Below are 13,862 nucleotides of genomic sequence, written 5' to 3'. Positions count from 1 at the left end.
ACTAACAATGTTTTCTACTTCCGCTCACATACTACAACCTGAGCTCTTCTCATTCCTCCTCAGCTGTCAAGACTTACAAATGCCATTTCAAAAGGCAGGAAAAAGAATATACATACAAACTTCCCTCCCTCAGCAAGATTTTGTACTTCTTCAGAACGCTTTCATCCCTCTTCTTTCCATTCCTGGATTACCTTTGGAGGCAACGTCTATAGAACGAGGTAACTCAGGAGGGATATCCAAATACTGCCCCATAAGCTACCCCCAATATTTCTCAAATCAAGATATTTTACTTATTTCAAATATTAGCAACAATTTTCCTTTCCAAGAAAGGTGCAAAAAACTTACATTTGGCCCACCTCCATGCATCTTCAAAGCCCTCACTGTAGCAACAAGCACAACCACACTGGGAACCAAGCCAGAGGCTCTGCATTTGATGTTGAAGAATTTCTCCATCCCAATGTCAGCACCGAAGCCAGCTTCAGTTACTGTTAAACATTAAAAAAACAAAACAAAACCACACATAAAACATGCTTTCAGTTAAACACTGGGGGATATTTCTACTTCAGTATACAGTGCACTTAAATATACACCAGTACTCAGTTTTGAATGAACTTTCAAATAGAAGTCTATTTACACTACTGGGTCTGATTAAAAAACTATTCCCAACTCAGAAATAAATTCTCTTATTCCTGATATGTACAGTATGTCACCAAAAGCAGTCACAAGGGGAAAAAAACCCAAGCAATTGAAATTAGTTAGAAGCAAAGCCTTTTAAAAACATCTAGTCCTCTAAAATAGCTATTTCTGTGTAATTATATTTATTTATTTAAAATGTTTAAAATTCTTACAGATCTAAGACTTCCCTATATTATTCCTCGTCACTTGATTTCACTGAAGATGTGCTTTCATCATCATTAACGGACATAAATTCTCCTAGGTTTGCAGAACTTCTGATCATCTCTTGCCTTTGTGGACCAGATGTTTAATTATAAACACAAACCAGCATTTAGAGTCATGTCTCATTTTTGAAGATACTCTTAAACAATTATTTCTATAATGAGACTTTGCACAAAAGAAGTCAGACGTTAAGTTAATGTGACTCAGAAAAAAAAAAATCTGTGCAGAATTAGGATATGTCTGGCAAAGTATTTTAGCAGAGCTACAAATAAAAGAGAAGATAGCCTCTATTAAATGATGTCAGTCTCTTCAGAGCTAATTTGCTCTGATTTGTCAAATATCAGTTATTTCAATTGCCTCTTTTAAAACTCAAGTAACTTATTTTTGTTAGACAAACACAAGCACACAGCAATTAAAAAATTCAAGGGATTAAATCTCCTGTCAGTTGAAAATTTGCCAGTGTAACTATTTCCCACCAGAACACACTGATGAGTTGGGATCAATGTGTGCCTCTGGAAAATGCAAAGGGGCTTTCAGCCAGACAAGTCAGGGTGGGAAAATCTCTTGCTTCAGAGGCTCCTGGACCTGACTCCAAGCAGGGCTGGTAATGTGTCCCCGTAACCCCAATCAGCTTGCAAAAGCTAGTAAATTCCCTTTTCTTTCTCTCCCTCTTGCCAGCAGTTCTGACTCTCATGCTAAGAAGGGGACCACAAATAGCTGATTGAATGTTTTGGGGCTGGAAAAGCTTCGGCAGGGTCAAGGAGGAGGAGATGGAGATCAGCTCTGCCGCTGTGAGAGAAAGTATCTTTCTGCTGGCAGGCGATGGGCTTTAGGAAGTCCCAGCCTTTGTGCGTTTGTCCTCATCCCACTGGTCCTTTTCCACCCCTTCGTTAGGCACAGGCTGAAACAATTGCCTGCGTGGCTCTGCTCAGAGGGAGGAAACGACTGCTGGGGCTGGGGGAGGAAGCAAGAGCCAGCAAACAAGGGAGTGGGCATGCGGGGGGGAGTAGGGACCTCTTGAAATAGTAACATGGCAAGTGTCACGATTAACATTCTCCAAAATCATTGTAATAAGTATATTATCTTTTCCTGAATAGCCCTGAGAAAAACAGGCATACCAAACATGGAAACACACAAAAAAAAAAGAAAAAAAAAGGAAAAAAAAGAAAAGAAAAAAGAAAAGAGGTTTACACAAACATAATAACTCACAGGAACAAAGCTAACGTCAGGATAAGTCATATTAAAAGCAGAGCCAGGGATCACATGTCTGCTTTCCAGTAACCCCCATTCTTCTTCTCCAGTCTCTTATGTGGCACAGTGTGATTAATGAGAACTCTGAGTCAGGAACATATAACCATGATCAATCTTTAACATAAACAACAGATAAACTACCAAGTACTTGAGAGGGTGGGAAAATAATTTGTCTCTTACGGAGTTTGCCAGCATATACACATAGCAGTCTCCTAACGTTTCCAAACAAAGTTTCCAGGGAGTTAATCCTTTTCATGCCAAGCCTTTTCAAGGGTCAGTTTTCCTTAGAGAAAGGAGGGGTTGCAAGTTTACCTTCCAGTGAGAGAGAAGCAGAGATTTCAGCGTCCCAGCAAGCAGAGCAACAGCACACATAGCACTTCAGGGCTCTCAACACCCTTTGTGCTGTCCAGGAAAGTTGTGTACAGGGGACACCGTGCATATTCCTGTATTATTTGCAATGCTTTCCTTTGACATGGAGGGCAAAATGCACATTTGCCTAAACAACCGAAGTCCTACATGGACATTTGAAAAGCTAACAGAAGATGGGTGCTCACCGAGAGCGAGTGCTACAACACGGAGAATGAGATTCCTTCACTTGAAGCGGAGGAAAGGGAGAGGAACGCCAGTGCTTTCTCCAGTGTGCGGAAGGAAACAGGATGTAGTAGAAAAGCTGCCTGGATGAAAGTTGCTAACTGTATTTTATTTCCTCCGAGGAATAATGAGAAGATATATGCCAAGTAATATGCCAAGCTATTATATTTTAAAATCTCTGCGCTGAAACACTTAATACTATTACTTTCAGATTGTTTCCTGCTTTCAAATGAAGGCGTCAATGAGAAAAAAATAGAGACTTTAAATGGGCAGTTTCAAGCTAGTGTAGAGAGGCTTCAGCTTACAGAAAACATGCAGGTGTTTGCACTGCCAGCCTGAGAACACAGCCCCACAGCAGCATGTGCCAACCCAAAGCAGGGATTTTACAGTTCCAGGCCTTGCTTGGCATTCCAGATCCTCTTCTTGCGCTAACAAGACTGGACAATGACCCGGACAAGTGCTAAAAGATTATTTGCTGGGTGTAATTTTCAGTGTGAACAGCTCTCTGCACTGTCTCACTCCGTGGTCATATAAAGTGCAAAACCTAATTCTACAAATACTCTGCTGTTTGATTTTATGCTTCAGTTTTATAGCCCAAGTATCATAAGAAATGTTAGAACGAAGATTAAAAATTAAAATTTCATGTACCAACAGTGCACTACCATTACATTACTTTTAATAGTGGGCCATAGATCACATCTAGCAATTAATATACAGACATATATCGGAAATGAACTACATCAAAATGCTCCAATAAGTTGAAATGATGTCTTCTCATAAAAGATCCATGTGAGGGTGACCAAAATCTAGGCGCATTCTAACACATCAGGAAGGTAACTGGGGAATCTTGTTTCAGAACCACAGCGGGCAAAACACAACACACAGTTACTACAGGGCTTTCTACAGGTTGTTTACATAACTCTCACCTACCTAACTCAGTTCAGCTATCAAAATAACCAATAAACCGTAGTTTTAATTCAGAGCAAGAATCCAAAATATCCACATTAAGTACAAAAGGGGAAGGAAAAGCTCATAAATGTGGAATCAGGCAATAGCATTGATGGGAAATCTGTTGGGTGGTGTAAGTCCAAAAAATTGATACTCTTCGCTGAAGTCTCTAATTCCACTTCAGGGTTCAGGCGAATGAACAAATCACTCTGATGGTTTTGTTTCTTGTTTATAATTACCATAACTTCTTCATGGAATTACTGCCTTGCCAAGCACATCTGGGAACATTTTATCACCTAGGCATGACAATAGCTTAAATAGTCAGTGTCATGGTTTAAGCAGCTAATTAGATTTCATGGTCATACTTAATAAGAAATGTAACTTTTTCTCCACCTAAAAATACATCTATCATGCTATAGCCATATAAAGTGGTTCCACATTAGCCTCACATTTACGTACTCCTTAAAAGCCTTACAGAAAGTGATGTTTAGAATTTTTTTTCAAGATATTTCACCCACAATTGAACTACATGTAAACTGAGGGTAATTTCTAGAGAAAGTAGCTTCTCCCTAGTCAGCTCTTTCTATTAACAAATCAATGTCAAAATAAAACTTTCGTATTATAAAGGGCCAAGTCAGTTGCATACACGAGGCGAAGCTTTAGGACATGAATTGTGAGCCTGGATTCCTGAACAATGTAAAAGGAAATGGAAACTCTGAGCTGCAAGCTGCCATTTACTCCCCACATGTAAACATATCTGTGCTGGTGCAGCTGTCTGCTGGTAAACTCAGGAAAAGAAGAGTTCAAAGTCACAGAAGCACATGAACTGTGAACCTGGAGCTGGAGGCATGAGAGCTGTAAAGTACTGATACGTTCTCGTTTAAGTGAAAAATACCAAGGTGCACAACTGCCAAGATAAACGAGGATGATCAGTGATTTATCTAACAGGATATCATATTTTTGTTAGTATAGCTAGGGATGAATAAACCAGATGTTTGTCCATTCGGACTCTGGCAATTTATCTGATGTGAACTTTCATTATTATGACTGATTTTGGAATGTAACAGATACTTTTTTTCCCCCTTTTCTTTCTTTCCTTTTTTTTCCCTCTTTTTCCTAACGGAGGGAGTTTTCCTGTTCATTTTTCTTCTGACGCAGTCTCAGATGGCATGCAACACAGGCACTCGCTGCTACCACCACTGGATGCAAAGTCCAGCAGAAAACTACACATGCATATATTAAGGCTGAACATTTTTAATGCCATGAAGAAAATAGTTTCCATTGGCTATCAAAATTTTTACCTCCCCATTGGAGGTAACAGGTACTTTTCACCCTTTGCTAAAGAAAGATGCCAGGGCAAGTACATGCTCTGCAGAGGTATGGGCACTGGAAGTTTCTGACTGTTGACCACCAATCAACACTTTTGACTGAACCAGCAGATATGGCAGTCCTGGCTTCTTAACCCAAAAGGATCACACTTTTAACAGCTATTAATGAATTTTCTTCCACAGGAAATTCTGACCAAAATAAAGTTTATTCTCAGAAAGCAGATTGTATGAAGTTAGATTCAATAGCAGATTACTTTTCACTGGAGACCCTCTGCTTGGAAGTCTCTCCAAACGTAGACTGAGAGCAGCCCACCTGCATGAGCACCCCCAGAGAGACATGCTGTAAATGCTGGTTTCTGGTTCCACCAGCATACCCTCCAAGCCACAATACTCAAGTTCTAGTGCTTGAGATCTCTCCTAATGTAATCTTCTTTGGAGGAAAAAAAAAAATCTCCTGGAAATTTTCAACTTCTCCTCACGAACAAAATATGTCAGCTGAAAACAAAGATTCACATTCTTGAATGTTTCTGGGGATGGGTCATCCACCACCTCTCTGAGTAACCTGTGCCAGTGTTCCACCACCCTCAGTGTAAAAAATTTCTTCCTTATATCCAGTCTGAAACTACCTCCCTCTATTTTAAAACCATTACCCCTCATTCTATCCCAACAGGCCCTGCTAAAGAGTTTCTTGCCATCTGTCTTATAAGCCCCCTTTAGGTACTGGAAGGCTGCTTTTTTTTTTTTTTCTTCATAAAAGACAAATTTTACCATTGAAATGCAGAGCAGCTTTAAATGAGAAACAAAAGGTTACAGCATAACCTCGCAGAGTTATGCAATTTAAATACCAATTGCTGCTAACTTTCCAGGAGCATCCCATACATTAAACAAACGAATAGGCACAATGACTCATACAGATAATTTCCAGACTATAGACAAAAAACTAGCAGAAAGTTCACTTTATGTCAACTGAAGATAACTCTTAAATCACAATTCTCTCACAATTAAGGACACAGTTCCTCTTTGTGGGTTTTACAGGCCTGCTTATATATGGATACTGCATATGTTGGATTTGAAATTCAGAGAGGGAATCAAACTGAAAGCTCCAGAAGCTGACAAGAGTGCCACTGCGTGAAAGAAAGCATGCTCTGCTCATCTCCACAGCTCTGCTTGCCTCCTCCTCTTGAAAATATACAGAAGTACAACTGCGGTGCTTCCTGCCTACAAAGCACCAATTTAGGGCATGGCTTTACACTGTGGCAGAACCAAATGAGCACCCTGCCTTGCTGAAAGGACAACTCCTGTTCCCTCTTAATTCTTCCACCCTTCTGCCCTGCTTGCTCCCTCTGTCCCTGCTGCCCGGACTTTCCACAGGTTTTGGCACTCATCTAATTAGAAGGTTGTAAACTGTTGGAATTTGCTAAAAAACAAACAAACAGAAAAACACAGAAAGAAAAAAAAATATATTTTTTCCACTGGGTTAGATTTGAATCAGCTCAAGCGAGACCAGTGTCTGAACACGTTCAAACAAGTAGCAAAAGCAGACAAGCAGGAGCAGGGGAAGGAAGCGAGATGTGTTCCGACAGTGGCAAAGTGCTAATTCATCCCTAGCCACCTTGTCAAACCATACTCTGATATTTGGAATGTAAAATCTGACATCTTCTCGCAGCGCACTAGTAATGGGCTCATTACTTAGATTTACTACTAGAGATTAAAACTCTGAAGATGTCTTACAAACTACAAACAATTCATTCTAATAGAAATAAAGTGAGTTTGTATGTCGCTTCATGGGCTACGTGTTTCTTTGAATTCCCTCTGCTAAGCCTGCTGGGTTTTACAGCCACTTTCTCTTAACTCCTGTGTCCTACAGCCATGTACAGACCGTAACTCATAGGCTAAGTGTTGGCCCCTGACATGAACTGGAATGCATAGCTGAATACACTAACCAAATATACACCGTTCCCCCCTTTTTAACATCCTTCTGTTACAGTATTAACCAGAAAAAAACAAACAAAAGAATTGTGACTTTTAGGCTGCATCCTTTTACCAGTCATAGCATGTTTCCTTTGAGGTAACAGTACCACTTGCTCGTAAGATAGATGACCACGTTTTTAAAATGGAGCACAATTAATGGTACAGGAATAAGGCAATTACGTTATCTCATACTTAAGAGATCATCATGGCCCTTGGCAAAGAATTATTAGCCTTCTGGTAATTACAAAATTAAAACCTCACCATTTTTTTTATTTGGAATTGTGTGGAAGGAATAATTAACAGCAGCAGTGATGTATCTTCATTTAAGGTCGTTCTGCTATAATTCTCCGACCACAAGGAGTATATTGACTTATGGTACCCACAGGATTACCCTAAGTGCTTAAAATAAATTTAATCACACCTAAACCATGTTTCTCTCTTGGTGTCTTACTACCAGACTTCCATTTACTTTCACTTTTTAGAGAGTGAGTTGGCTGAAGCTCTTGCCACAAATACACCTTCCATCAAGCTGAAGCTGCTCTCTGTTGAGCTCTCGGTTTTTGGCTCCTCCTGCTCCCCTTGGAAGAGCTATGGAAAATGGACTTTGAAGATGCTGTGAGAAGTCATGTTACAAGCAGCTGGAAAACACTGACTTCAACAGGCCTGCAGAGAGCCTGAAGATCTCTTCCCTGGAAAGGTTCTGCCCATTTCATCAAATGGACATGAAGTAACACCTGCCTTAGCACCAATATTGCACTGACTCATGAAAAAGGAAAGAGAGAACTTAAGGATCTTATTCTTGAGACAGAACACCATGTCAGCTTACACCCTGGAAGATGACATACTTTCTCAAGAGCAGCAGAAACACAATCGGGCAAGGACTGACGATACACGTAGTGAATGACAAATACGTAATTTTTTGCAGCCATACAAGGTGACTGCAGAGACTATCACAACTTGGAGACAAAATCCATTTAACCAACCACCACTACGTGCTGGGCTGTGGGTGTTCATGCACTCCTGCATGCCTTCAGATGGGCATGGCTGTGAGCAGCAGTGAGGCCAGGAAATCACCTTGCCAGCCACACGCGCTCCTCTTTGTTCTCATCCCAAAACAAAAGCGCCTGTGCAGGGATGGTAGGAGAGCAGTGTCAGCTGAGGCTACAGTGGATGCCACACAATAAAGAGCCGCTGCTGAACGAGGATGATCAATGCTCCTGTCACTTGGTGCAATCACCCGAGGCGTGCCAGGCATGGAGTCATCAATCACCGCAGCGTAAGCCTACCCCATAATGCATAAAACTATTTGCCTTGGGCTGCTGCCTTGTTAAAACTCCCCCAGACTCTTTACCCAGGCACACATTTTTGAGAAGTATTCCCCACTCTGCCCTTCTAAAATCCTGGGGAGTGCCCGGTTATTACGATAATGATTTCACTCATGATTTAGGCACTGGTTCTGGTTTTGTTTCATTCCACTTACTCTTTGCTAGGAGACAGAACGCTTTCCCTTCCTGATCAGCCTGGGCAGGAAAACAACACTGCTATTCTTGACAAAACTACTGAGCCATGTTTTAGAAATTCATGGAAAAAGGCATCTCCTGTTATGTATACCCAGGAAGAAGAGTATTCCTCTGCACTAGCAGTTTGTCTTGATGAAAAAAATGGCCCAGTGAAACACCTGATGCAAAGGCTGTAAATTACTCTACAAGACTGTCTCATGAGCGTAGCTGGAGTGCTCTGTGCCGATGGAAATTCTACAAAGAGTGTGATACGTGTTTCAATCACATACAGAACGTAAGATACCAATACACAGAATGACTTCCCTTAGAGAAAGTGCCAGATACTGTTGGTAGTATTCTAGGAGACAAGAAAAAAAATTCCTAGCAGTGAGAACATGCAGCATGAGCCACAGAAGAGCAGAGGAGGGTAAAAGAACAGGCATGCAAAGCCCACTGTGCTGCACAGATTTTATGTAACAGCCACATACATGGAGAAATACAGCAGAAGCAACTTTGGAAATTGTGGAAGCTTTTCAGATGTAAACCCTCCAATAACTTTTGCAGATAGGCATTAGCTTGATTGTAATCACCTCTATTTTTTAAAATACACTCTACAAAGCCACTCTACTCAAAGGGTAAGATTGATGGCTTGTGTCAAACTTATTAACATGTATTTACTGTTTTCCCTATAATTTTTGGAACAGGAAAAAGGACTCAGCTGGTTAAAATTGCTGTGGGAAATAACTGTGTCTGTTGAACCATATGTGCGTGCATACATGTAATCTATCTTACAGGAAGAATTACAGACTGAGGACAGCAAAGGTACTAAGGTCACACACCAACAAATCTCACATGGAGAAGGATTTACCTACACAGATTTCCCAATTAAGAACACAACCAAAACCCAAATCAAACCAAAACATGATTCTACTAGTTTACAAGCCAAATCATTTCAGTTGCTCATGGCTAAACCAATCCTTCAATGACTATTGTGAATTTCTCCACTTAACCACAATTCATATAATCAAGGTAACAGAATCGCCATTACAAACTGCCTATTACCATTTTTGTAATATTTGTCCAAGTGGATCCTTTACTAAAGATTACAAATTTTTCTTTTTTTTTTTTTTTTTTTTCCAGTTCCTCTCCATAATTGCCCATCATCCTGCCATCTCAGCTACTCTTTCATCCTTGGCCCTCCCCCACATTTTTGTGCTTTGTAACTTCTCATGCAGCAAAGGACCCCAAACCGTACAGTGAATTCCTAATTGGCTGCAGGAAAAGCTGAACCTGCAGCCCTTGATTTATAAAGCTGTTACTCATCCTCTTGGGAGCTCTGTTTGAGATGCAGTAGATGGAGGCAGCAGATAGATGCAGCATCCTCGTGCATGTAAAGCATCTGCTCTGTCCCTGAAGCTTCCTTCCCCCTCAGAGCTGGCAGTCAGGGCTGAGGTGTAGCTACATCACAAGCATGTGCCTTACTGCCGCAGGAAGCAAAGTCGAAGAGTTTGAGATCGTCAGCTGCAATAAAGCTGTCAGCACAGCAAATCAAGGATAAAGGGACCAGCAAAGAGACTCACCATATAAAAGGCAGACAGGCCACCCAAAATTTAAAAATGGTTGTAATCCACATTTTCTCTTAACTGTATTTGAATGTAATCTGTTTTCTCAATCAAATCAAATTAATTACACAGCAGTTAGATAAAATTGCAAAAATAAAATGACAAAGAGCAGGAAACTGACCCTGATAAACCACTTAGTATAATAATTTTTTTAAAATATATTATTTTATAGTATCAGAGAACAATCTCCAAACACTTTCAAATGTTGTCAACATCTGACTTTCAAAAGCACTTTGGCTATTTGCCAAAGCCATACTCTTCCCATTAACAAATCGTACTGGTCATATATAACCTAGCATTGCTTGCGATCTAATTAACATGTTTAGTGACGGTTTAGAAACAAATTTATATCCCTGTCACAAATTCTTGATATTTTTATGTAAAGCTAATCCCATCAGGTCATCAGATCAGATATGTAAGCAAACCTAATTTCTGTTTTCAAAGAGAAATAACTATTTTCTATTAAAAGTATTTAGAAATTCCCAGCATGGAAAAACACACATAGCTTGTTGTTTGAAAATTAAAACAACTCTAATAATTTGATGTCAGCACACTTTCAGAGAAGTTGCAGTATTTTTCTTTTATATTGTCTTACCATAGAGTACTTCAGAAAATTAATGAGGCAAAACAAAACATCTGCAAATAAAAATCTTAGGAACCTCTGCTTGTGTTTTTTTCTTCCAAGAACATCTAAAGACATACCTCAATCTTTGCCCTAAACCGTGATATTATTTCAATTGGGCTGGTAGAGAGGGTAGAACAGGATCTGAAGAAAACATTTTGGAGTTCTGATCCCAAAGACGACAACGTGGCTTTGAACAATTCTCCCTGAAAGGCCTATTAACTGAGCTCTCAGTGTGCACATGTTTATGATACACCTTGGAAAACAGAAAATTAACTCTGCTAAATATAAACTTGTACTACATTATATTAAAACTGCCAACTATAATTACCATAATAAAAAATGGAAATACATGTATTTATCTCCTTACTACATTTCACATTTGTATTAACTTCTCTGGAGCCTTGAAGATTTAAGTTAACATTCACAAATACATATAAACAAACATTGCCCCCTCCTATTTGTACATTATTAAGAATTTTTATTATAAAAGCTTTCAGAAAACAAAGCACTCCTGCCTGCAGATTCAGAACAACGACTCAAAAAACAAAAAGCAAAAAACCATAATGGAAATGTCTGATCAAACCTAATTTTTATGCAAGTAGTCCATAAAAAGAACCTTAGAATTCAGTATCAAAAAGCCAGCAAAACAAACAAAAAAGCTAATAAAGAGCTTTCATTTTCAAATGATATTAAAAATAAACCATCCACCAAAATTAAAATTCAGCCTTTGAAATGGGACTTGAACTCTTTATGCATACTCTGCCCTGCTGACCCCTGCTAAAGGGTGTAAGTCAATATGAAATACTCACAAGCGGAGAGAGGATGATGGATTTTCTGCCAAATAACCCCAAGCAAAAGTAACGTTATTAGCTAGGGAGCCTGCTTTTATTTCCTTTGCCAAGTGATGAATTAAGAGAACTTCCTAGCATATACGATGTTTTACTGTTGGCATTTTTTTAGCCTCTGGTTCTTTTCTTCTTCTAAATAAAAGCAATACAACCAGTAGGTTACAAAAGAACAAAAGGAACTGCTTATTTGCTTCTTACGAGTTGGGAGTTTTAAAACTAGGCGAGATTGCTAACTTGGGGAAGGAAGGGAAAACAAATAGGACAGAAGTTGCAATGTCATCAGTTTCTACTCAGGAGAATGGCATTTTATTTATCAGGAACTGGGCAGTGCCTCTACTTTCTGAATGAATGACAGATCCTTCCTATCTATTTTTACCTCTGGATCACTGTCCTGAGACCAAGAATAATGGATAGCCCTTAACAGTTGTACACTCCATACTTTTAATTTATGAATGTCATTGTCAGAGGAAAGAGTTGTGTTAAGCTCTAACGTGTTGCAGAAGAGGTCAGCATACAGGGCATTAAAATACCATGTCAGCTTGTCAGTGGATTCCTGTTGCATGTTTAAGTACTGGCAGCTGCCACGGCTCTACAAAAGCTCCACAAAAGCCCTGCTACCTTTAAAGTTCCTATGACTGTAGCATTTGACTCCCCATTTGCTATGGCGAGACAGTTCTTGCCCCCAAGAAAGTTTATAAACTGAATAAACAAACCAGGAAGAATAGGATTACATACGCAAGCACAGAGTCTGAAATTACTTGCTGAAGGCCATGAAGCTACTCAAGGATGGAGGTGATAACAAGATGTAAGCCTCCTGACATGTACTACAGTGTCATGTCCTCAGCCACAAGACCAGGAGTTCTAAATCAGTGTGGTGCTGGTGACAAGCGATGGACTCAGCAGCTCTGTCTCCTTGTCTTTTACTGGGCAAAAAAAGAGAAGAAAGGACAGGTCTCCTCAAGACACCAACTCCTCAGGAGCCAGGCAGCTCCAGTTACCAGCCAACCCACAGGAATATTCATGTTGCCCTTCTTGCCTCCTCATTGTCATCATGGCAAATCCCCCGGCATACAATCACAACCCAAACACTACGTCTCCCTTCTATTCTGAAAAGCTATATGCAGAGAACAAAGCACGGCTTTCTTAAATAAGGTATGCTGTCCAGTTCTCTGCTTGCTTCTGACCCAGTCAGCTCAGTTACGGCGTGACACTCCATTCAGCACACGACTGACATACACGTGTGCCTCTTCACAGCTCTTAATCTGTTAGGAAACCATTTAATTCCTTTGCCAGCGAGGCACAGAGCAGCATCCATCCACCAGCAAAGTTTTAAAAAAGCCTTAACAACAACTATGCAAGGCCACACTACCTCTTAATTATTTCCTGTTGTGTCATCATTATGTTTTAAGTTGCTTTCCTCACATGGAAATCACTTCACCCATGACTTCAAGCTCCTCTAAAGGTACTAATGAAAACGCCTGGTCTCTCACATGGCATCTGGCCTGGGAACAGTGGTAACTCCCAGTCACTGGAAGAAAAGCAGTCAAATACATAGTTTTATTATTCTGCAGGGTGGACTTTTTGAGCAGAAGATATTGTGTAACTCTTAATTACACAAACTCGGAAAGGAAAGGAAAGGAAAGGAAAGGAAAGGAAAGGAAAGGAAAGGAAAGGAAAGGAAAGGAAAGGAAAGGAAAGGAAAGGAAAGGAAAGGAAAGGAAAGGAAAGGAAAGGAAAGGAAAGGAAAGGAAAGGAAAGGAAAGGAAAGGAAAGGAAAGGAAAGGAAAGGAAAGGAAAGGAAAGGAAAGGAAAGGAAAGGAAAGAAAAGAAAAGGAAAGGAAAGGAAAGGAAAGGAAAGGAAAGGAAAGGAAAGGAAAGGAAAGGAAAGGAAAGGAAAGGAAAGGAAAGGAAAGGAAAGGAAAGGAAAGGAAAGGAAAGGAAAGGAAAGAAAAGAAAAGAAAAGAAAAGAAAAGAAAAGAAAAGAAAAGAAAAGAAAAGAAAAGAAAAGAAAAGAAAAGAAAAGAAAAGAAAAGAAAAGAAAAGAAAAGAAAAGAAAAGAAAAGAAAAGAAAAGAAAAGAAAAGAAAAGATAGAATTGCTACACTAGAGAATGACTGTCAGAGCCTGCAAAGGAAATTAAAACAAATTGCAAGGGTCTTCAGCCACACAAATTAAAAAGTAGAAGCTAATAAAGTGAGGTCACCATGAGATATTAAAGACAGAATTAAAAAAAACAAAATACACAAGAGCTGAATGCACTATTCATAACAAAGAGTGAATCAA

General features: G+C 39.7%; 1 protein-coding gene across 1 annotated transcript in view; it reads right to left on the bottom strand.

The window, feature by feature from the left end:
* MTHFD1L (methylenetetrahydrofolate dehydrogenase (NADP+ dependent) 1 like) overlaps positions 1 to 13,862 on the bottom strand; it is a 158,262-nt gene that overhangs the window by 69,957 nt on the left and 74,443 nt on the right. The window contains exon 21 of the mRNA XM_086745151.1: positions 346 to 485. Within this exon, the coding sequence (XP_086601277.1) occupies positions 346 to 485 (140 nt within the window). The remainder of the gene's footprint in view (positions 1 to 345; positions 486 to 13,862) is intronic.

Source organism: Chlamydotis macqueenii, chromosome 3 (genome assembly GCF_036417535.1).
Source record: "Chlamydotis macqueenii isolate bChlMac1 chromosome 3, bChlMac1.mat, whole genome shotgun sequence".
Classification (NCBI taxonomy): Eukaryota; Metazoa; Chordata; class Aves; order Otidiformes; family Otididae; genus Chlamydotis; species Chlamydotis macqueenii.
Note: the sequence above shows the minus strand (reverse complement) of the source record. Positions and strands in the feature narration are given on the sequence as shown.